This window comes from Enoplosus armatus, chromosome 17 (assembly GCF_043641665.1).
Source record: "Enoplosus armatus isolate fEnoArm2 chromosome 17, fEnoArm2.hap1, whole genome shotgun sequence".
In the NCBI taxonomy this organism is placed as follows: domain Eukaryota; kingdom Metazoa; phylum Chordata; class Actinopteri; order Centrarchiformes; family Enoplosidae; genus Enoplosus; species Enoplosus armatus.
In genome coordinates, this window is record NC_092196.1 from 6,326,286 (window position 1) to 6,350,648 (window position 24,363).

Consider the following 24,363-nt stretch of genomic DNA (forward strand, 5'->3'; position numbering starts at 1 on the left):
CTGCCGTAATATAGGTCGTAATACTGTCGTAAAATCGTGCAACTATCAAAACGTCTCCATAAAACAAGTTTATAATAATAGTAAAATAAGTGCCTTCAAATTGACTATTGTCTAAATGCGGACCACATGTCGTGTTATTACAGATAATACGTCTGCATAATAATAATTATATTGTAAATAATATTGATTAGATCAGAGAAAATTATAAAATCCACCCTAAATCAATATTTGCATTTTCCTATTTTAACATCTACAAGCTAAGGCTGTTTGAGGTTTGAGGTGTTTACAATCAACCTTGGGGGAGTTTACAATTTACAAAGGCCAAACAAATAAATGATTCAGTATTACTCCCCCAAAATATATTCCTAACAGCATGGAGAGAGCTCTGAAAAGACCTGTCATGAAAACTGTCATATTTTATTTTACAGGTCCATAATTTCTGAATAATTTGGTAGGAAGTTTCCTGCTCAGAAATACAGCATGTAATCTGGTATCTGCTAAAGTAAGTAAATTATAATCAAAGTTCTGAGATGGTTCTTTTAGCTAGAGAACTGTTTTGATTTCTAAAGTAATTTCAGGACACATGCAAATGCTCCACATAAATGAAATTTGCAGAAAATACAACTGATCTACACAAATAAACAATATGATAAATCCCAATAATAAAAAATGTTGAGATGTTTGGGGAACTGACTTATGACCTCCTGGCTACAGCCTTATATCATTTTTTTAGATTTAGATTCAACTTTATTGACATTGCACAGAGTACAAGTACTGAGACGACAAAATGAACTGCTAAACTGGAAAATTGACAGTGAATGACTGGAACAATGAGTGACTTCTTTTTGATAATCACATTAAGTACTTAGTCATTATAGGCAAAATATGTCAAATTTCTGTTTCTGGGTGGAATTTCTCCAGATGGGAGGCGGATTGGTCACCTGACGAGACTACAACCAGCTGGGTAAACATGGCGTCTGTCTCTGGATGTGAAAATTACATGTAGCGCTTCTGTCTGTTAACGGTGTGTCTGTCGCACCAGCGTCCCGCATTTTATCCCAGGACACAGTAACGTGATGGAGACGACGCACGAAGACAAGAAGAGGAGACGGAGAGAAGCGCCTCATTGATGCTGCTTTGTATTTTATCGCTCTGCACAGCATGAGTGGTCTGATGTCTGCCCGGACCCTGTGATTGGCGCAAGATAATTGCTTTTGTTAACAGACACACTGATTTGTATTTCTGTCGAGGTGCCTACTTTATTTTATCTGACAAATATCAAGGCTCTTGTTCTGTGGACTGGCTCCTGCAGGGGGGAAGCTGAATTTTGGGCCCACTCAGCCGTGGGACCCCCTATTTTAAATTATATAAACAGCTTGATTTTTTTGTGGACCCTCTCCATCTCTGGGCCCCTAGACTCTACAGCTCTTTTAACCTCACTAACAAATTTACTGCCTGGACAATGTGAGAGCAGAATGGTCAGTCTGACTGTACTTTATGTGGCTGCCCTCCACCACTGTGCTCTGACAGCTGGTTTATGACTGTTACCTGTGCTGCACTGTGTGTTGTGTTTCTCATGCCTTGCTCCACAACACCACTATGATAGGCTCACCTGACGTGGTGGCTTTCACTAAAGAGGATGAGTATGGGCAGACAAGTCCGGACCCCTGGGCTCTCCCCGAGGAGTTCTCTGTTCCCCTCCATCCGCTGGCTGACTCCAACCCTTGGGCCAAAACCTCCTATGCCAAGTTCACCAAAGACTTTATCCTTATCTCTGAGTTCTCTGAGCAGGTGGGCCCGCAGCCTCTCCTCACCATCCCTGATGACCCCAAAGTCTGCGGCACCTTCGACCTCAACTACTTCTCCCTGCGCATCATGTCAGTGGACTACCAGGCATCCTTCGTGGGACATCCACCTGGTAGTGGCTACCCAAGGCTCAGCTTTGTGGAGGACTCGAGGGTGGTGCTGGGCGACTCAAAGGAAGGGGCGTTCGCCTACGTCCATCACCTTACGCTTTACGACCTGGAGGCGAGGGGCTTTGTGCGACCGTTCTGTATGGCATATGTTTCAGCAGATGAGAGGAAAATCATGCTGCAGTTTCAGGAGCTGTCCCTCCGCTTCTCACAGGCCTCTGAGTGTCTGAAGGCTGGGAACAGGAGAGCATTTGCCAAGGAGCTTCAGAGGAAGCTGCGGGACCTAGAGTAAGAACTTCAATACAACCTTTTAATTGCTATCCCACATAGGGTTCAAATATTTTGTCAAATCATGTAGCCGCGTAATCTGTGAAAAAATGTTAACAGCAGGGCTGGATTAATCAGTGCTGTTGGCTCCTTATAGACCCCTCACCCCCACCCCTAACTCATGCCTACTGCCCTCTGTGTATTGTCTATGTATCTAGTTGCCTCCAAGTTCCCACTGAGTAGTGTGCACACAGAAGACTATACATGGTAGCTTGATTATGTGCCCAGAGACCAAACAGGGATACAGGAATAATACCACCAGACTCCAAGGTTTCTGATTGTCAGTTAGTTTGCCACCCTGAGCACATTATAAACTAGAATAATAAACCTTTTCAGAAGCTCTCCCTCCTGAAACCTCAACCTCAAAGTTGATACTGTGCCTTGGTGCAAAGTCCATAACAAAACTGCAATTGATCAAATTACCAAAACCTTGCAGTAAACGTAGAACTTCTGGGGCAGCATGGAAGTTGCTTGCTTTGTTCAATTTGTAATATTTGTCTTGGGAAATGTGTAACAGATCCTTTCAGCATGCTAACATGGTCACAATGACAGTGCTAACATGCTGATGATTAGCTGGTATAATGTTGATCATGTTCACCATTTTAATTTAGTGTGTTAGCATACTACCATTTGCTAATGAGCTCAAAGTACAAAGCACAGATGAGGCTGATGTCATTAGTTTTGCAGGTTTGTAGTAGTCTTGAAGTAAGTAGTAATTGAATTTGAAATTTTATCTGAACTTCCTGTTGGCACTAGAGGAACAGTAAGAGCATCAGTAGGAATCATCCTCTGGGGACCAGGTTTTTGTGTTTCTTGTGTAGTGGTTTCTCTGTTATGCTGATTTCCTCATGTGGAAAAAGTCATATTTTTCAAACGGTGTTCCCTTTGCGTGTATGAACACAGGTGAATCAGTGACTCTGTTTTCTTCCCCTCAGGTACACTCACTCTGTGTTGCAGAGGGAGGAGGGCCTGCAGAGAGAGGCGGGGCCTCAGCGCATGTACTCCGCTCATGCTGTGGAGAAGGCCAACGAGATTGCAAACGTGGAAAAGAGCATCTATGAACACAGAGACCTGCTGAGACAGATCAGCTCCTACCATCACCGCCCGCGCCGAGATCCTCATGCTGTCACCTGCCAGAAGTGTATGACAGAGTGCCTGAGTGAGTGTGAGGAGCTGTTAGACAAATACGCCAAGCTTGCCAACCCCTTCAGTTACAGTGACAAAGGGGAGAAGGGGGAGAAAGGGCAGGGTCAGACTGATGATGAAGGAGGTGAAGAAGAAGCGGACGTGGAGGAAGATGAGGGAGTTAAACGCAGGCCGTCCTACACACCACAGCTGATCAAAGCCAAGTCTGCAAAGTGTTTCGATAAGCGCCTGAAGACCATGCGAGAGCTGTGCGACAATACTTTCTACGAGGCCACCGTGGAGCTCCTGAAGGAGACAGAGAGGAGTTTTCGGGGGGACCTGTGTTTCCTGCACACGCACCGCCTGGACAGGGCGCTACGCAGGAAACAGAGAGTTACCAACTTCTTGTTTGAGGAGGACCTCGGTGATGATTATGAGGATGAAGGGGGAACACTAAAACCATTCTGTGCTGTGAACCATGCTGTTGATAATTATACACTCTTAAATCCGCCCCCTATTGTGCTAGGACCAGAACCTCTAGAGCTAGTTGCTCTGGAGCCTCCAGAACCTCTAGAGCTAGTTGCTCTGGAGCCTCCAGATCCCCTAGACCCAGCCTCTGAGACCAGCCAAACTCAAGAGAGTGAGCTTGGGCTTTTGGAAAGCCATCTGGAGTCCTCTCCCTCAGACCAGACATTGGAGACTCAGGAGAGCTCAGAGGAGACCAAAGGAAGCTTTAGCAGCGATAAGAGTGGGGTGGGTCAAGCAGAGAGGCAACAAAATCTGGCTAGTATGCAGTCAGAAGCTCCTGATCCTGATTCTGACCTGACCCCTGACCCTGACCATAACACGGACAGGAGCAGCAGTGAAGAGATGGAGACCACTGCTGGGGAGGATGATAACGGGGGAGACGACACACCTGTGTCTTTGCTGGAAGTGGTGTCTGAGCTGGAGGCCAGTCGGGAGGATGAGTGTGAGGGAGTAACTGATGGGGCTTGTGAGTTGGAGTCTGACTTGTTGGTACCAATAGACACAGCATGCTGTATGGCCCAAGAGGGTTTCCTTTACGAGGCCTCTGCCCCAGAGTCGGTGCCTCGTCTTGACCAAAGCTCCCTCTCGCAGCCCTGTCAAACCCTTGTGGTCAACCAGGAGCCCCAGGCCCTACTTCCACTCCAGGATGACTACACGGTGGGTTCTCCATGCTCAGAAAGCCCTGCAGCTGGGCTGGAGCTGCCTGTGGGGCTCCTTGGAGATGCAGTTTCCCGTACCTCAGCAGAGGATGGGTCAGACTGTACCATGAGTGCTTCTACAGGGTCTGATCGGGCTGCCTCACCTCTTGGCTATGGCGGGGTGGTGACCCTGCGTCAAAGGAAGAAGGCTGGGCAAGGAGCGCTGAGATTTGTGCGACAGTACCCCTTTGCCATGCAAGCTCTGTGGAGTCTGCTGAGCGGCAGAACCTTGGTGGTGCTTGGGGCAGATGAGGGTAGAGTCCGCCGACTGGTTGCTGCGCTGGCCCTCTTTGTACCTGGTCCTGGGAAGTGTGGAGAGAGGGTTCAAGCCTGGCTGTCCTGCCCCTTCACCCTTACTGACCTGCAGAGGTGGAAACTCATTGGATTGCAAAGGTATTTCCAATTTGCATTTATATTTTATGCATTTAACTGACACTCTTATACAAATTATGATGAAAGCTGATGTTACTAACATAGATTTACGAAAACATTAAGCTTGATGCTCACAGAACCTTAGAGATCCTCCATTAATGTAAAGTTTGTAAATGATGGTTTATTCCTCTTTGTAGTTTGTATTACACCTTGCAGTACTATTACTCATCTGGTCTGACTCAGTCCTCGATGACTCACACAACCAACTATTCAACTATTGAACCTCCAGCCTCACGTCTGTCCTTGCATTTCTTTTTCATTTCTACTCGTTTCCCTTTCTTACGACAGAGTGGGCTGTCAATTCCCCAAAGGATTACAATATTTTACATAATTGAATCGTGACACCACTGTGATATATCAAAACTGTGGATTTTCTTCATCACGGGGAGGGTCAAAGCCAAGCATTCAATTTAAATTGTTTTACAGAATCCTAGCCACAAAACAATTTCGAGTTATACACATCTGCAATGTGAGCAGATTTAGTTGAGACTCACATATATTGGCACTTCCCTCCAGGGGCACTGTTTTGGACCAAATTTCAAATATGGTTAAAAGATTGTGGCATAAAGGCAGAATTGGATATGCAGAAAGTATTTATGGGTGTAAATCAAGATATGATAGTAATATTAAATAAATATTAATTTCAGTATCTGTCTGTCTGTCCCCCACAGAGTAGCGTCCCCTGTGGGTTCCAGCATGCTTTACTCGCTGTCCCGCTACAGTCGCTACATCTCCATCCTGGATGCCGACCAGAAGACCTTGCGCTGCCCGCCGTATCGTGGCGAACTCCTTGCCAATATAGCCGACCACCGCACCTATATCCGCCGTGGTTCCACCTACTTCCTTCACTTACAGAGCACGCTCTGCCGCCTGACAGCCAAGGCCTTCCTGCTTACCTTCACCCACCACCTCCATCTGCCGGTCAGCTCCACGGAGGGTCCCGAGGTTGTGGAGGGCCGGCGCCGCTGCTTCCTGCAGGAGCAGCTGGGGCTGGGCGAGGAGGACAGCCTGATACTGCTCTACCTCAGCCAGCTCATCACTCAGCAGTACCTACAGCCCGCTACTGGGAGCAGTGCAGCAGCATCTTGTTTTAGTTTCAACTACACCACCAGCGTTTTATACAAAATCTAATATACTGGGAGGAGGATTCCCACACAGGTCTTAACAGAAGTCATCTTTGATCCTTTGGTTTTTAATGGACCAAGGGGGATCTTAATAAGGTCTATGGTCATTTTAGTTTCAGGACAAACTCTGAACTGGTTATTGTTTTATCTGCGTAATCTCTCTCTGCCTTGCTGTCTTTCTCTCTGGTCTTGCTCTTTCCTGTATTTGCAGGAAAAAGGAGACAGAGTGAGTTGTGAATGTCAGTGAGCGGTTTACTTGTATTGGTGTGTATTTGGTCCAGAGCATGTTGACAGTCACAAACACACATAACGGAGCAGGCGAAGGTCAGTTCTACTTATTGTCCTTTGAGCCATTTGTGTGTTTTTCACTTACATGGAAAAAAAATGTTACTTGCACTGACTTGTTTAAGGTCAGTCCCCGCCGCCACACCACCACCCTTCCGCACCACCACAACACACACACACACACACACACACACACACACACACACACACACTACATTTTACAAAGCTCAATCTGACATGGCTGTGTGTGTGTGCTGGTCTGACCTCAGCCACCTCGCTAACAGGCTAAATCACAGCTCTGTGTCAACACCCACCAATCACTGAGCAGTTTGTCAGCTATGATATCATCTCAGCTATATGTAAACATGTTTTTCAGGATTACTGTAACAAACTCACATGCTGACATTTTCTGCCTGTGGGGAACAGACGTCTCTCTGAATCTGTCCATGAAACCTTATTAGCACCATGCAGGCTTGCTACAGCTGGTTTTGTGACATGCCTCTCTCTTTGAAAACTACCACATAACTTCCAAAGGTCAAAACCTTTCTGAAGCCTATCCTTTTTTTATATTTCTATTTCACTCGCTCACACTTTCAGTTTGCTCTTTCGTGAATGAATTTTAACACACATTCCTGCAGTAACGGATGAATCTGCGTTTTATTCCAAATAGAGACGATGATGTTGGATTGTAACTGATTAGATTTGATCTTTGATATGAGAGCATGGAGTAAACATTCCCAGTGGCTGCTTTCAGGTTGTGATGCATGAGGAAGTGTATTTTGCTGTGTGAATTAGGTCCAGTGGGCTCCACGTGATATTGCATGTCCAGAGAAGTTAACGTCATCACGCACACACACTCACCCACGTAGGGCCAGCAGCAGCCAAAACCTGTCAACATTGACTGCTGGCGAGCATTTTAATGGATATTACTCACACAGTCAGGAACATTTTAAACCTACTTAACCTAAATGTATTGAATTTCACTGTTGTCTTACAGTTGTGTGAGAGTGTTGTAGTGTTAGCATGAGACTGTCTTGTGCCGGGGTGAATCACTGTATTGATAATATTTCTCTCTTGTTTTATTTGGATGAACTGACTGACTTGGACACGATGCTGAACAGTTTGAGGAGATGTTGCTGAGACAGTGATGTTGTGTTTGTATAGATTTTATTATGGGAAAAGTTGATTTCCTGTGCCATCAAAAGCAAAACTCTAAGCCTGACTCTTGATTTAGGACATTATTTATTTTCTTCTCAATGATCCTGTGCTATGAACAAAACTCAACTGTTCTGTATTTATTTTTTGTTATTTTTGTTTTAGGACAAAATTTGGATTATGATCACTATGCTGAGTACACCCAGATCTTCTCTTTGGAGGATGCTGGAGAATTTCACAAGTAGAAAATGTTTGTTTTAGTTCTGTAACATCGGCCAGTGAGACGACACCGAAGAAGCGTCTCTGATAGTATTTTTAGATAGTATTATTTTACTGTTCCTAATTCTGTGGCGTTAGTGATGGAGCTGTACTTCTGTATCTAGGATGGTAACTGTACTTGTGACTGCATGGTCAGAGTTTTAATGTGAAAGGTCAAACAATGTGGGATCATTGCTGTCCTTCCTGCTACATACAAGACAACATTTTAGTTTTAAGGCATTTGCTTTTACCTATTGACAGTAACCTCACACTTTTTATTACACTTAATATATTATTTTAGTTCAGTGCAAATTTGGCTTAACAATTCTTTTTTTTTTTTTGCCACATGTGATGTCTTTTTATTTTTTACCGCTTGAATAACACATTTCTCTGCTCAGATGTAACAACTCTTTTTTTTTTTTTTTAGGTATTGTTCCTCTAATGCAAAAAAGGTGAATGTAATCTGAATAAGCCATACCACAGTGTGCTTAACATGTCGTCACTCAGTGTCCTTATGTTGCCATATCATGTCTGCCTTTCGTATCTCATCAGGAGGTGGGCGTCGTGCTCACTTCAGCCCTGTAAGATGGCGTTGTTGCCAGCGATTTTAATAAAGCACGTTGTGAATGTCTTGATGCTTTTATGTAATGTTGATATTCATTTTATTCCATTAAATTATTTGAAACGATTTCATTTTTACGTGGATGCCTGGGCACATGTGTTAGTTGATCATGCTGTGAGATACTGGAAGAAACAGAACAAACTATAGATCATTATTAAACATCATATACTCCAACAGACTGTGTGACTTGCTTTAGCGATGACGGCTGTGCGAGCATTTGAGGTGTCATGAATAATAAATGCTCATCTGTGAAAGCATCTAATTGCCCTGCTGGAGCAGCAGAAGGCAAGGTGGTGGACTGAAGACAAATACTGTTCACTCTTTGCAACAACATTAATCTGCAGGGACTGAGTGAGTGGGCTGACTACATTTATGGGAGATGTGCCTCAGATGCAGGAGGTGCTCGCTCTGAAGGAGAGCTCACATCATATTAGCTGGCCTGAGGGTCAGTATTTTTACAGCTGGACAGTGACATGATAAGATGTAGTTTAGAGTAAATATCATCTGCAATGTCTGTGCCTTAGATGAAATGACAGAATACCACAAACTGAAGAATGTCTGCAATTCTTCATGTCTTGAGTAGCTATCATGGTTTTCTGTTGGGCAACATTATAAAGATACTGCGTAAGTATGATATATTTTCTCCATTTGGTTGTCAAAAAAACAACATGGAAGATCAACAAGAGCTACTGTTTCATAAACTTCAGTAGTAAAACCATAAGAAAAGGTCAAATTAATGATTGAATTTGGGAATATTGACCAATTATTTTGGCCTTGACCTCAAACAACTAAATATCACCTTTATAAAGGAACTGAGCATGTGCAGAGGTCATCAAGATCAACAGAAATACAGACACAAAAAAGTATTGACATGTTTAACTTTATACTACTTCAAGAAACAGAGACGTATGTAACAATCCTCTACAGTCAATAATGGGCTTTTTTAAATCATAAGATGAATTATGCTTACAGATGAATGATAAAACTAAAGTCTAAATTGGATCTCACACTTGCATCACAAATAGAAAAAGAAGAGACCAAGTAAATCAGAATTGTTTTATTTAAAATTAGACTACAAGAACAATGATGAAGAAAAAGTTGAACAATGACATTTCAAACAAAAAGCATTTCCCTCCCAGCCCTCTTCAAATGAAATGAAACATTAGAATTAAAAACAACCTTCACAGCGGGTATGACTATCTGGAATGACAGGCCTGATTCAGAAACAGCTAACTTCAACTTCCTACTTTGAGCTTTTGGAGTTGAGGGCATAAAATATTTTAAAAAAACAACACAAAAACAAATGTAAGTAATACAATATGGCCCCTCTGTGTATTCTCCTCGGCTCCCCTATCTAACGGGTACCACATACTGACCCCTATGAAGGCAGCTGAGAATGGTGGTGAAGATATCAGTGACTTGTTTCTGATGCAGGTGACTGAAATAAAGACAATGTTGTTTCGAGGTTTTGAGAGTGCACAGATGGAGGGTGAGCCCTGATGCCCAACAGAAAATAGACCAGATCTCCAAAAACTGCACTTAGCCAGAACATCCTCTGCATCCACAGTGGGTGCATTCAATGATCCTTCCCTGGAGAGAAGAAAGAAAACAGCAGGATTTAGACCACGAGGACTCACAGGGGATGAACAGGCCACCTTACATGCCATAATGTCACCATTTAGGATGGTAACTGGATAACTGTCCATCTTTCCTTTAAGAAGTATCTGGTTTCTAAATCCTAAATCCTGTTTCTTAAACTATTACAACATTTTAACACCAACATTGTTAGGGATATTGTCTATCTCAACAACTAGAGTGGATTGTCATACAATTTAAAATCCAACATTCAAGGTGTCCAGAGGTTGAATCCAACTGAATTTACTGATCCTCAGACCTTTCCTCTAGTGTCACCAGCAGGTCAAGGTTTTCACATATTCTGTGAAATATCTCAACAACAACTGGACGGATTGCGCCAAAACTTTGTACAGACACTCATTTAGCTGAAAGCACCACCTCACAGTGCTGCTAGCATGGCTATAGTCTTGTTACAATATGGATTTGACAGGGCCTCTGAAATTAAACATTTAGTTTTTATTTTTCCTTGGCAGAGGCTTCCTGCGGGTGTCGCACAAAGCATGTCAACGATTAGTGTATATTGAAATAGTGACTGGCGAGCCCCCTGGCCTCACTCATCCAATCAAAGAGCCTGAGATACTCTCTGGTCCAGTCAGAGGTGTGTAGTGTTACAGTGTTGTGTTTACTTTCTCTCACTTGGGCAATTTTCACAAATGCACCAACCTGAGCCTTTAACACATTATTTAAAACAAGCGCTCACTGGGATTTTTTTTCAAAATGATCAAAATTGTGAGAATCACTGAAGTTCTGTCAGACTTACAACTTCCAGCTTGCTCTTGGGGACTCTGCAGATGCAGTTGGTTCCAAAGTTGGTGTCTCGTGTTTGGATGCAACGCAGGCAGCACAGGTTCTCGTAGCCCTGCTTCTTCCACTTGGCAATCAGGTTCTTGTCTGCATAGCCTTCCTTTATACAGTACTCATACAGCTCTGTCAGGAAAGACAACAATGGTTTGGCATCTAGTACAGAGTATAACTATGAATGGGTTTCATATGCCTGGTCATATACAAATAAAATACCAAGTAGGAAAATCCTTTTTGCAAGGGGGTAAAAGCACTGGACAACCATCTTAAATAAAGTGGGGGACTTGGAAAATGTTGAATTCTCAAGCAATTGCTACGTACACATGGGGAAATAAGGAGGGTATGGCATGTATTTGCAGTAAATCTAATAAACTTCACAGATCCTTTGGCAAGTCATTACAAAATTATGTTGTACAGATTAAATGTTATTCAAACTCAGAAAACTTTATTTTAAAGGATTACATCAAATGCTGAAGTACACAGCAGAGGAAGAGGAAATGGCAAACGCATGTCAAGTAGTTCAACCAGTAGATGGGAAACTCTGTCTACCTCTGCTGATGGCTTTCCTTTTGTAGAAGAGGTCATAGATGTATCGACTCCGCTGATGATGCAGCCTGAAAATTGGCCAAAGGGACTCCACCTTTCGCTTTCCCTCATGTGGCTCTGTTTCAGCTGGGACAGAGGAAAATTAGCTTTGGTGAGCAGAAAGTAAATAAGTTTGCTTGAATTCACTCACAAACGCATCAGTGACAGCATTATAGACAAAATCAAGTTAAAACAGAGACACATTAAACATTTGCATTTGACTGACCTACAAATATTGCACCAGTAAACCTTTGACATTTTGGAAGGGTTTTTTTGACATTTTGGAAAATGATACACTTAACAAACGAGTGTATCAATTTCCAAAATGTCAACAACAAAAAAATCACCCAAGGATTAAACAGTTGTAAAAAAAAAAACTGAATGGGTATCTGACAACAGTTAAAGAAAGTGCGAAGTGAAGGCTAAAATGATTTCCCCAGCAAAAACTGCACGCTGTGGTTAACGTTACAGCCCGACGGCCAAGTGTTGTAGCCACTATCGGGAAATCATCTTCTACCGGCTTACCTTCTCTCATTTTCTGATCCAGCTCGTCCAAAGTAGGCTCAATAAGCTCCCAGCCGTCTGGGGGAGGCTTCCGACTCCTCTTTACTTTGGGCATTTTGCTCTGTTTTGTACAAAATAGAACAAAAGCTCACGGTGTTATCGTTTTGATTTCACGAACCCGTCTCAGGCGCAACAATTTGACGTCATCCGGGGGTCCATTTCACCTGCTCGTCGCCCATATGACGTCACCACCCAAAATAAACACACACTATTTATCGGCATTTTATAACTTCTTAAATCTTCCCCTAGACTAACACACAATATACGTTTATGTAAACATATATTCAGGTCAGTATAAATATGTTTACTGAGATTAAATCAAAGCAGATGTCTGTCTGTCGTTCCTGGCATATTGCATCACTTTAGCACACTGGCAAATTGCCTTAAGATAAACAACATGATTTAGCTCCTTGTATTTCATAAGTCGCGTCATTTAGTCAGGTAACTGGGCATTAAATGGAAGTATGTACATTATTTAGTTCATATCAGCTAATGCTTTTACTAATAGCTTGGAAATCCTCTGTATTGAAGCTTTGTTAAAAGGAAAATACTTTGACTACTCAGAGTATTGTGTTACTCATCTAGACTGTGAGTTCAGTCAGCTGTCAGTTCGTGCTGCTGCTTAAACACTTATGTTTTCTGTCAGTGTTTACTTGTCAGGGAGTTTATATTAAAGGCGTCTTTGGTCAAAATGCCCAGAGGAGGTAAGAATGATCTTAAAATCTGCTACATTTTGTTGAAGTCAGTTTCTGTTATCTGTTAGCCTGCTGTTAGCTACCCAACAACAGGCAGCGATCCAGGCGACACGCCTCTGTACAACAAGAGTAGTTTCCTTAACTTACATATCTGTGCTTTGGAGGGTGTTAAAACATTAAACACGCACTGACAGCATGTTTATAGACCGCTCAGCTTCTTTTGACACCTGTCTGTTCGCTGTTCTTCACCCCTGCCTTACAACGTGTGTCTGTCTGTGTGTGTGTGTGTGTGTTGTCATTTTGTTTTTGGTCATCGTTGCAGGTAAGAAAGGTGGCCACAAGGGTCGCGTGCGGACGTACACCAGCCCAGAGGAGATAGACGCCCAGATGAAGGCAGAGAAGGAGAGGAAAAAGGTTGGTGGAGAGTGTACATCCAAAGATTGTTCAATCATGTGCCACATGGGGACACGTGTGTGCAGCAAGTATTGGCCAAGCTCCAAAAAAGCTGGATCCTTCTCTTCCCAGAGTGCACCTTAATAGCATCTTTCCATCGGAAAGTGTTAACTATGGCCCTATATAGCTGAGTAACCTGATCATGATACATTGCTTGAGTGCCACTGTAAGTAAACAACCACTGATTGCCCTCAGTAGCACTCCACCAGCCTGAAGAGAGGAACTGAAAGGTGCATTAGCTGCTGTGGCATTTGGATGGAGTAAAAACCTGCATACATAGGTGCTGTATGTGTTCCCTGTCGTGACTGCTTGTGTTTGACCTGATGCCTCGGTTTAATAACATTTTCCTGTCATTTATATGTTATAGCAAGAGCAGGAGGCGGAGGAGGCGGGTGCAGCACAGAATGACACGGCAGAGGAGAAGCTACCAGCATCAGGATCAGATGACAGCGATGATGAAAATTCCCTGGTACCGTCACACAGTTTCTGTCGCTCCATTGCTCTGTTACCACGCACGCACAGTCGTATATAATAAAGTACTCATTATTTGTATTGTATTGTATTTTATGTGCACCTGTGAAGCATCTTGTGTCTCAGTGTCTTATGAACGTGGTTATTTCATTGTTTGCTTGCATTGAGCTGTTGTGATGTGTTTGCAGAGGAGGAGAGCGGGTGTGGAGGGCTTAATAGAAATCGAGAACCCCAACAGAGTGGCTCAGAAGTCCAAGAAGGTGACGCAGATTGAGGTGGATGAGCCCAGGCAGTTATCAAGGAGAGAGAGGTGTGTGTTTTTCTGTCAAACCTCAGTCACATTGTATCAGTGCTAAATGGGAACTTCATTTTTAACAATAGTATTTTTTAATAACATTTTAACTATAGATGTCGCAGCTGTACTGTCTTGTGTGTTATGTGCTAGAAATGTCATAATGTTATGTGTTTAAAAAAGCATATTAACAGCATATTTTGTGCACTGTAGGATAAATCTGCACAAAAATATGATGTTAAGACCCGATTTTGGAAGTGGTGTGATGGTGCTACTCACGAGAATGACCACACAGCGTCATAGCCCAAAGACACTGAAAGGATGTTTTTTTTGTTTTATGTGTATAAATTCTCAGTCAAAAATGTTTGATAGTGACGTTCCTCATGTCACTCTCCCAACCTTGACACACACACTCTGGCGCAGAGAGGAGATTGAGAAGCAGAAAGCAAAGGAGCGCTACATGAAGATGCACTTGGCAGGGAAGACGGACCAGGCCAAAGCCGACCTCGCACGCCTCGCAATTATCAAGAAACAGAGGGAAGAGGCGGCAAGAAAGAAAGAAGAAGAGAAAAAAGGTAAGCAAAACATGTAACGAGGACATTTTTTATTATACAGGTATGATTGTATTAAACAACACGTACATTGAAAGTGCTCTAATCCAGGAAAATGCTTCACAATTTATTACCTGAAAGCTGACAGCTTATTTTCATTATCTTGAAGAAACTGCACTCTGCAGGTCACCATGGAGTGCTGAGTCATGTTATCTTGTGGTGTGTGGGGGTTCAGCATTGTCTTGTCTCCAAAATGAGCCTCAGAGCAGCAGGAGGTGTCAATATGATATCAAATTCAAATTATTGAATTGAATTTTGAGTTGGATTACTTTATGTTTGACGAACTTTGGGTCTGTGGGGTTCTGTGAAAGTCTTTAAATACATGAACATGTGGTTTTGCACTGAACTATGGTGTTTGTGTTGTTTCTTGTGGGTTGATATGAGCATTCAATGGGTAGGGTAGACATTTTAATTTACTGCCCTTTGTGAGGTTTGAACAAAACAAAAAACAAAATTACAAACATAACGTGACTGATTTATCTTTAATGCCAGGAGAGAGACCTGGCTGGCACCCCTAACCAAATAATACAACTTAGTACACAGAAAATCAAACTGTCACAATACTTTAATTTATTTATCACTTTTAATGACTGGACAATCTGGAAAGTTGTGTGCCTACAACTTCAATTTCAATCTGCTACAAAAGTTTGTCCTTAAATATGTGATGATGATGAGTCTGAGGATTCTAAAAATGTTTTAATACCCTCAGCTTTGCTAATGGAGCATTAGTTTTGCTATTGACCGTTTGCTAAACTCTTCACCTGACCTGTGATTGTCCAGTCAAACTTGTTATCAAAGGTAGCGTTACAGTACGTTCGTCAAATACGTTGGTTTGTCCTCATCATAAAAGCCTTTTCTCTTGTAACTTTACAAGTGAAAACATACTGTTTGAAAATACGAACAATTAAGTGTAAATCTTACCTCTGTCCTGTTAGTCCAAGTAAGCTAAGCAGCGAAACAAGGTAATAGTATGTAGAATTAAATAGGGTCCTATGTTCCCAGCATGTGTGTCTCTTGATATAAACTAACATGTAAGAGATTGGTAAGGGCTATCTTCACAGTTCAAATTGCAAAAGAACAAAGGCAGATTCGGTGCAGTTTCAAATGCAGTTTGAATGGTAAAAATCTGTTCAGCCACTGGAGATATCAAAGTCTTAAGTCAAGAAAACTGTCATGCCTGCAAATTTGAGGGAGTATAGCATCAGTAGGCTATGAGCTGGAGGTGGGTGATTTCAACATATTGACCAAGGGAAAGCCTTCAAATGTCTCCTTATTGCGTCATATTTAGAGGATATTGAGCTGGGGAACGTAGGACCATTGGAACATAGATACACTCCCGAATTCTTATCATGCTTATTACTGCAGGACTAAACTAGCTCTAGACTGCAGTACCAGAAAAGTGCTGTTTCTTTATTCCCATGTCTTCTTCATGGATCAGCTGGTGAGGATGCTGACTTCTTGCCTGGGACATGCAGCTTTAGTGTCAGTCTTTTACTGCGATATCATGTACTTTTCCACCAAGTTCTCTTTTTATAGAGTCAACTGGAAACATTAAAAACTCAGCTGGAGTAAGCCTTTTCTTAATTCAGTCAGCCCTTCTGCACAGAGAGCTCAAACAGCAGCCACAGTCCCCATACTGCCACTGTGCTACCACTACATGTCCATGCAGTGTGTCAAGCTGATTGTGTCTTTCTTTTATCTTCTGCTTACAGCAAAAGACGCAGCGGCAGCAGCGGCTAGAGGAGTAAACTCCCTCTCACTGAAATGATGCAGAGTATTTATCAGAGGCATTTTCACATGTTCATGGACTGGCCCGATGTGTGCGTGTGTGTCTATATATATATATATAGACTATTTTTAAAGGAGGAGCTATGATGTTGATGTTACTGTAACATATGACCATTTGGAAAACTGGTTGAGGAGACACCAGTGGAGAGAGGGGTTGTGTATATTTTGGCATGAAGTAAAGGATCCCTCCAGGAAGTATAGCTACAATTGAGAATACAACGGTCTTCATGTACACTTCTAACATATGATCCTGTACATGATATTAATATTGGTATACTTATCATTGTACAATTCTGACTTTGCTAACTGAGCTTTGCCACTATGTTTTTTGTGGGGGATCTTATATTGTACATAACTGACTCATGAAAGTATTTCAGATTAATATGATGAAACCAGTAAAAATGTGTCTATTTCTTTATGTGCTTTATTTCCCTGTGAGAAAAGTGGTTCAGAGCAGGCTGTACCAGCCTCGGGTGCAATAGTCCATGTTGGGTCTGATATGAAAATGAGATGAGTCAATATAGCAGATGTTTATTTTGGAATAGTAGAAGTTGAATCTGGCAGTGCAGAGAAGGCTCTTTAGCAGCATGTTGAACAGTTCAATCAATTAAATTAATGAATATAAAATGGCCCTGACATCAGAAGTAGATATGATTAAGAAAAATAAAATAATTTAGGATTACTCAAGGTATGTATTAAGTAGTACATGAATTTTCTTTATTTAATTAGCCAGACAGGATTAAAGGATTCAGTTTCGGGGCCAGTATGTATGAAGTCGCTTAGAGTAAAGTTTCAGCCTCTCAAAATGTGTTCGCTTTTATTCTGACAATTAAGAATATGGCATACATATAAATGTTCCTAAGTGTTAGGAATTGGTCTCAGCTCCAGAGGTCTCTTAAATCAGTTAAGAGTGACCAGACGAGGCAGCAGCTACAAAGTTTATATATTTTGGAAATGTATGCTGATAAATTAATGAAAGATAGGTGTGTGTAAATATCCACACACACTCCCTATATAACATGAAAAAGCTCATGACTTTGATGGATTCAACATGAATATGATCAAATGTTCACATTAGCCACATCTATATCCATTCTGAAATGTGCAATATGTATTCTATCGGTTGAGCTGTGAAAAGTTCACCTAAGTTTGAACGACAATGAATGATAAAACATAGAAATGACAAATTAAAATAAGTCTAAACTTGACAGTAAACCTTTTTATGGAAAACTTCGACCCGCGTTTTCTGTTTATTAAACACATCAGTATTTCACAAACAAACATTTAATAGGACCTCCAGAGATTGTTCTCACTTAAAATGGTTACTATTTGCTTTTTTAACTTTTTAAAAGATTTTTATGAATATCCCAAATAGCACACTTACATGTGTTGGATACAATGAATAATGGGTAGTCTTAATGACAATCGTACTTTTTAGTATTAGTGATTTGACTAAGAAATTAAAGTTAAGGACCTTTATTTAGACAGTTTGTAGAAGTTTTAAACACTAATGTTACACTAAATTCTGTAACCCATCAGATTCTGTGACCTGATAAGGAAGTTCAGCTTTATTACCACAGGGTGGCGGTAATTCACCCAATATGCTGGATGAAAAAAGCCAAGCAGAAGAAAATGAAGCGAGCGGATTGGTCGAAAGTTTGGCGGACTTTATCCTCGTGTAGAGAAGCCCGTTGTTTTTTGTTCTGTGGAAGCGCCGCAGTCTGACTTCAGTTCAGCTTCAGTTACAAGTAGCGGCGGTGGGCGTCTCCAGTCTGGTGAGTTAACTAGTTGATGTTTGACGACCACAGGAAAACATAAACTCAGAGGAAGCTAATGTTTGTATTGGCAGATAGAAATAATGTACGTTAGGTTTATAGCGTGTTATTTGGCTTGTGGATTTGCTTGTTCTCATGCGATGTTAACGTCGGTGTTTGCTGTAAGAAACAAGCTAGCTAACAAGTTACTTCTGACTGTTCAGAGTGCGTTAAAACATCCACATGTAAAGGTTTTCAAAAGTCTCCGTTTTATAAACCGTGTTGCTAACTTTCTGGGTCAGTCGACCAGAGCAGATAATAAAAGTCATGTGCTCGGCTGAGCTAACTTAGCTGCTGAGCAGCATTTGACAGATGCATGACTGTCCTGCAGTCACCTTTCTTTTGTACTGTTTAGACAGGACAGAGCAGCCTCAGATAAAGATTCTGCAAGAGAGAGCAAATATATGTGAACTGTAAACCTCACGGAGTAGTGAATGTGTTGTCTGAGTTACCTAACAACTTGTGTTGTGACAGTTTCTGCAGCTTATCAGTCTGTGTGATGGTGCAAAGTTTAACTGATGAGGCCATGTCATGTTATGAGCTGAGGAGTTGCAACACAGGTGGTGCTGCATGTGTCCTTCTTTTGTCTGAGGCTTAGGACTGTAATAATGGACCTATGATAATGCGTCTGTATGGCAGAAGCACTCATTGTATACTCTTTATAAAGACATACATCTTAATTTGCAACATTTTAAAGAGAGACTTTGTCTCACTTGGATATTGTTTTAATGTTTTTCTTATCTAGTCTCTGAATAAAGAATGTCTAAGAAAGATCTCCCTCTTTAGATTTCCACTTTGCGTGACCAGAGGAAAAAGCGATCATGTCTTTAACAAATGGCCATACTGTGAGCAAAGAAACATGGGATTCACACAACAAGATGATGCTGGAGCCTCTGTCCATCAACGACTCTGAGGTTTGTCTTCACTGGATTTTAAAAATGGAAGTTAATCTACACTTATGTTCTGGAGACTTGAGCGATGGTTCATTATCATTTAGGCCAATTACTATAATTCAGAATTTGTATATATTTGTGTTTTAGGTGTTCACCATCATAAAGAAAGAGAAGCACCGGCAGACGTACGGTCTGGAGCTGATAGCGTCTGAGAACTTTGCCAGCAGAGCGGTTCTAGAGGCTCTGGGTTCCTGTATGAACAACAAATACTCTGAGGGATATCCCGGTCAGAGGTGCGAGAATTAATCAAGTTTGTCTATGATATCCCAATGTTTGATTACATCCTACAAGCAGTGTATTCTGCTTTATCCTGCCTAATCAGTATGGTCCATGTGATCAGGTACTATGGTGGCACGGAGCATGTTGATGAGCTGGAGAGACTCTGTCAGAAGAGGGCGCTGGAGGCTTATGGGCTGGACTCAGAGAAATGGGGTGTCAACGTGCAGCCATACTCAGGTATCAAATAGCGACTTAACATCTAAAATTCTTTCAAGTCTTCTGTACTCCTGGCTTTTTCCATTTCGTGTTGTCCCTCTCTCAACTTCTTCCTCGTTCCTCTCTCTGACTTGTCATACTTTTGTATATGCTTCTCTGTAAGGCTCGCCGGCTAACTTCGCTGTCTACACGGCCATCGTGGAGCCCCACGGCAGAATCATGGGACTGGACCTTCCTGACGGAGGTCACCTGACACACGGCTTTATGACTGAGAAGAAGAAAATCTCAGCAACATCCATCTTCTTTGAGTCAATGCCGTACAAGGTACAAAACAATCGCGTGCATTTGTCAGCACAAGTCCCAAAGAGATTCATTCTAGCTTAAAAAGTGGCTCTCTGAAACATACTTTAGGTTTGGAGTAGTAACTTCTCGACTAACTTCTTGATTAAGGAGTCCTGGACTGAATTGAAGTTAAACAACATCAGTCCTCATTAGTGCAAGTATGTGCACATGGCATTGGTCTGTGGCTCCTCGTGAGAGCTGGAAAAGATAACAAAAAAACTTGAAACCAAAAAACTTGTAGTTATCCAGTCCGTGTATAGGCAACTTTATTTCACTTTATTATTTCACGAGGATAATGCACTCAGTATCGGTGCTGCTTTCAAGGGAGTCCTGGGTGCATACATTGAAACAAGCAGTAAAACAAGACAATTAAAAACAAAACACAGCACAGTCTGTTGTTCTGGTGTCTTGATATCTATACGCAACTCATTTGCAATTGCGATTTGCATTTACTGACAACAGTGTAATGTTCTGACAGTACAGAAAATAATGAAGATGTAGAGTGGAGGAGGTGGATAGGAGCATTTGACTATGACGTGATGTGGTCTTCTGTTATAGGTGAATCCAGAAACTGGCTACATTGATTATGACAGACTGCAAGAAAACGCTCGGCTGTTCCACCCCAAACTCATCATTGCAGGTCCTTTAGCATGCACACACACACACACACACACACACACACACACACACAGTGCATGGTGCTATTACTTGTATACTTTCACACATTAAAATAAAACCATGAAAAGAGGCGTGTGTATCCAAAGAACCTGAAAAAAGTCTCATTCACCTCTGCGTCTTTTTCCTCTCCAGGAACAAGCTGCTATTCCCGCAACCTTGACTATGCCCGCATGAAGCAGGTAGCTAATGAGAATGGTGCCTATCTGATGGGAGACATGGCTCACATCAGTGGATTGGTGGCTGCTGGAGTGGTGCCCTCACCCTTTGAGTACTGTGACATTGTTTCCACGACAACACACAAGACGCTGCGTGGCTGCCGCGCCGGACTCATCTTCTACAGGAAAGGTAGAAACGGATTATGAGCCTTCTGCCAAAACAGTCATCAATACTTTTTTTCTTTTTCTATGTTGGTACTCTGTGATTTCTCTAGCTTTCTGTTTTTCTTTCATTTCCCTCCTCCAGGCGTGCGGAGTGTGGATGCCAAGGGGAAGGAGACTCTGTACAACTTGGAGTCTTTGATCAATCAGGCTGTGTTTCCTGGGCTGCAGGGAGGACCACACAACCACGCTATTGCAGGTACACCTCATTATTCTCCCTTTGTCCTCTCACTTTCATTCAATTATGTCAGCATGTTGTCTGTCTCATATAGCTCATGTTTTTCACTGGCAGGTGTTGCTGTAGCTCTCAAGCAAGCCATGACACCAGACTTCAAGGCCTACCAGATTCAGGTTCTTGCTAACTGCAAAGCTCTATCCAATGCCCTTATTGACCACGACTACAAGATAGTTACTGGTGAGTGCAGGGGCATATTAAGTCCTTTGGTTCTGTTCAGACAAAAAGCCCGTTCTGATGATAAAAAGATCTTTTGAGACTTTCAATCATTTTCCTCATAATTATGCAACGTATTTCTCATAATTACAAGATAAAGATCTTAAATGTTTTCTTACAATTACCAGAAGATGCTAAGTCATAATTAAAATTAGAAAATGTCTTTAATGAATACAGTCTGCTTCCTTAGCCTTGTAAATGCCAACCTTACATTAACTTAACTTCCATATGTCCCTATTGAATCTCTTTTTGTGTCGTTTCATAGGACAAAAGTTAAAATATTTATAAGCATACAGTATATACTTTTTAAAAACAAAGGGTGATGATGTGCCATGCTTGATGATGTCTGTGTTTTCTTTTACAGTTGTGGTACAGTTGTGATAGCAGATTTCTGATAGCAGTCAATAGCTTTATAGTCTATGTAGTGTCTCCTTATCCTCTTTTTCTCTTCCTGTGTAGGCGGCTCTGACAACCATCTGATCCTGCTTGACCTGCGCAGCAAAGGAACTGATGGAGGACGAGCTGAGAAGGTTCTGGAAGCCTGTGCCATTGCTTGTAATAAGAACACCTGTCCAGGTAGTGTGTGTGTGTTTAGCACTGATATATGCAGCTTTGTTTGCATACAAGTGTAGCCCCCCAGTGTGTGAACTCTTGTGGCAAAGTAGTCTCTGTTAATGAGTCCTGTAAATGTCTTTTTTGCCCTACAGAGTGCCACTCTTAATGTTTCCACATACATGTGTTTGTGTAGGGGATAAGAGTGCTTTGCGTCCCAGTGGTCTGAGGTTTGGCTCTCCAGCTCTGACCTCCAGAGGCTTGGTGGAGGACGACTTCAGGAAGGTGGCAGAGTTCATTCACAGAGGTACACTGCCAAGATACTCTCTGAGAAATATGTTTGAACTGAGGTGACCAGACCACTGAAGGGGTGACAAGGTATTCGGTTATTTGTGCCTTAAGTTATGCTCCACTTTAAAATCTATCTTTGGAGCATCATACAGCTGACTGAAATTAACACCCTGTAAAACTACAAATCATTTTTAGGTATAGTTTTTTGTTCGGATTAAACAAACGAGACTAACAGGCAAATTAACAAGCTTTAGATGTGCTGATAGGCAGATTTTGTTATCTTTGGAAAGAGCAAGGTAGCTGTTTTGCCCCTTTTTCCAGTCTTTATGCTAAGCTAACTGGCTGCTAGCTGTTGCCATATATTGAGCAGATACTGTAGATATGAGAGTTTTATAATATTTGAGTGTCTGCTAATATAGTTTGCATAACATTGTACTCACCACTGCTATTGCACAGCAAAGATTCACGCTGATTTTGCATAAATGAAATTACAATCGTTCTCCTGCAGGTATTGTGCTGACCATGGAGGTGCAGAGAAGCCTGGAGCCCAAGGCCACTCTGAAGGACTTTTTCCAGGCACTGGCTCAGGGAGAGAAGTTCCAGCAGCGGGTTGCAGAAATCAAAGCGGAGGTGGAGGCTTTCGCTGGTCAGTTCCCCATGCCGGGCCTACCTGAGCTGTAGAGGGCTGCAGTTCAGACAGATGGCTTCTGGACTGATGATCGTAACAAACATTATTATGGCAATTTTGGTGGTGTGTTGTTTCGTGTGTATATTTGTTTTGAATGTACACCTGTTAAATCAGTCATCAATCAGTGTTGCTACAGTCCCTTTGCTGTATTAGACAGGGTTTTGTTTTCCACCAGAGCTTTGGTCTTGAATGTTGCAATCACATTTAAGCTTTAATCTTGTCAGAAATCACATTTCTTTTGTATTAAATTCACAGTTCCAGAGTTACTGTAGTGCAGTTGAACCACAAAGCATGACTATAAGTTTTATACATGAGCATTCTATATCATATACTGTATAATAAATACAATTTGATAAATAATAAAACCACAATTGTTACATTTAATTGAAGTAAACATAATAAATGAAACAGCTGCTGTGTATGCTCTTTCAGTTTGACTGCAAACTGGTGCAGACTCTACCTTAGCAAAAGAGATGTTCTCTCCTGGATAGTAATATTAACACACTGTCACAAAGAGACTCAGCATGAGGCTAACCATCTACTGGATGACAGTTGGATACATGCTGCTTCACGTCTCTGGCAGGCTGTACGCAGACGCAGCATGTGCTTTGAGCTAAATGCTAACATGAATGTCTGTACAAACTTTCATGGAAATGCATCTAAGTGAAGGTATCTCCAGGACCTGGTGTTATCAACTCAAATCAGGTGCTGCATAGGTAAAACAATAGCATCTGTGCAAGATGTCATATTAAAAATATTGTTAATGATATAACAATATTCTCAATTTAACAGTATCTGGAGAAACTGCATTTTGGTCTTTTCTGAAATATTAGGGATATTTATCTTGTATATATAAAACACCAGTTTGATAAATAAAATGATTGCAACCACAGTTGCTCTTTGCTTCTGCAAACTCCAATGAAATCTCGTTCCAATAAAAACAAAAATGATGAAATAACATTGCACAGTGATGATGCAATAATGACTTCTTAAATTATTTCACTTATTGTTTCATTTGTAAATGAATCATTTATTCATATATTTCATTTCATAGTGTCTTCTTTATTTATAGCATTTGCGTTTTTATGGCGAAACGGTGATCTCACACTATGTTGTGTTTATATAATCAGAGTGTGAAGGTTACACACATTATGGCATACAGGTATTAAGTTAGTCTGAGCAAATGATTAATTCGAGAGCACAAATTAGTTTTTCCTCCCATATATTGTACTATGTAACAAATTATTTCTCCACCAGTTTTTCCAAGCAGTATACAGAAGGCGGCATTTAGACCTTCATTTTGAAAATTGGTATTTATATAAAATTAACAGGCAATTCAGTATGAATGAAAAAAACGCAAGAAAATATAAAATAATGTAAAATATCAAAATATATATTTGAAGAATATGATTATGAGTTT

General features: G+C 41.5%; 4 protein-coding genes across 4 annotated transcripts; 3 read left to right on the top strand and 1 right to left on the bottom strand.

The window, feature by feature from the left end:
- Positions 1-1,599: 1,599 nt before the first annotated feature.
- On the top strand, positions 1,600-6,154 carry smcr8a (Smith-Magenis syndrome chromosome region, candidate 8a). The gene is made up of 3 exons (XM_070923816.1): positions 1,600-2,201; positions 3,176-4,984; positions 5,695-6,154. Exons 1-3 carry the CDS (start codon positions 1,600-1,602, stop codon positions 6,152-6,154), a joined length of 2,871 nt encoding a protein of 956 aa, XP_070779917.1.
- Positions 6,155-9,509: 3,355 nt separating this feature from the next.
- Positions 9,510-12,167, bottom strand: bud31 (BUD31 homolog). The gene is made up of 4 exons (XM_070923578.1): positions 12,014-12,167; positions 11,453-11,575; positions 10,863-11,029; positions 9,510-10,057 (listed from the first exon to the last, which is right to left on the bottom strand). The coding sequence occupies exons 1-4, from the start codon at positions 12,105-12,107 to the stop codon at positions 10,007-10,009; spliced, it is 435 nt and encodes a 144-aa protein (XP_070779679.1). The 5' UTR covers positions 12,108-12,167; the 3' UTR covers positions 9,510-10,006.
- A 483-nt stretch (positions 12,168-12,650) lies between these two features.
- pdap1b (pdgfa associated protein 1b) lies at positions 12,651-16,776 on the top strand. The gene is made up of 6 exons (XM_070923397.1): positions 12,651-12,756; positions 13,070-13,161; positions 13,568-13,669; positions 13,860-13,981; positions 14,387-14,538; positions 16,287-16,776. Exons 1-6 carry the CDS (start codon positions 12,744-12,746, stop codon positions 16,340-16,342), a joined length of 537 nt encoding a protein of 178 aa, XP_070779498.1. The 5' UTR covers positions 12,651-12,743; the 3' UTR covers positions 16,343-16,776.
- Positions 16,777-18,997: 2,221 nt separating this feature from the next.
- shmt1 (serine hydroxymethyltransferase 1 (soluble)) lies at positions 18,998-23,281 on the top strand. The gene is made up of 11 exons (XM_070923231.1): positions 18,998-19,090; positions 19,217-19,362; positions 19,470-19,585; positions 19,728-19,888; positions 20,465-20,546; positions 20,717-20,929; positions 21,047-21,160; positions 21,254-21,376; positions 21,872-21,988; positions 22,161-22,271; positions 22,764-23,281. Exons 1-11 carry the CDS (start codon positions 18,998-19,000, stop codon positions 22,934-22,936), a joined length of 1,449 nt encoding a protein of 482 aa, XP_070779332.1. The 3' UTR covers positions 22,937-23,281.
- Positions 23,282-24,363: the final 1,082 nt, after the last annotated feature.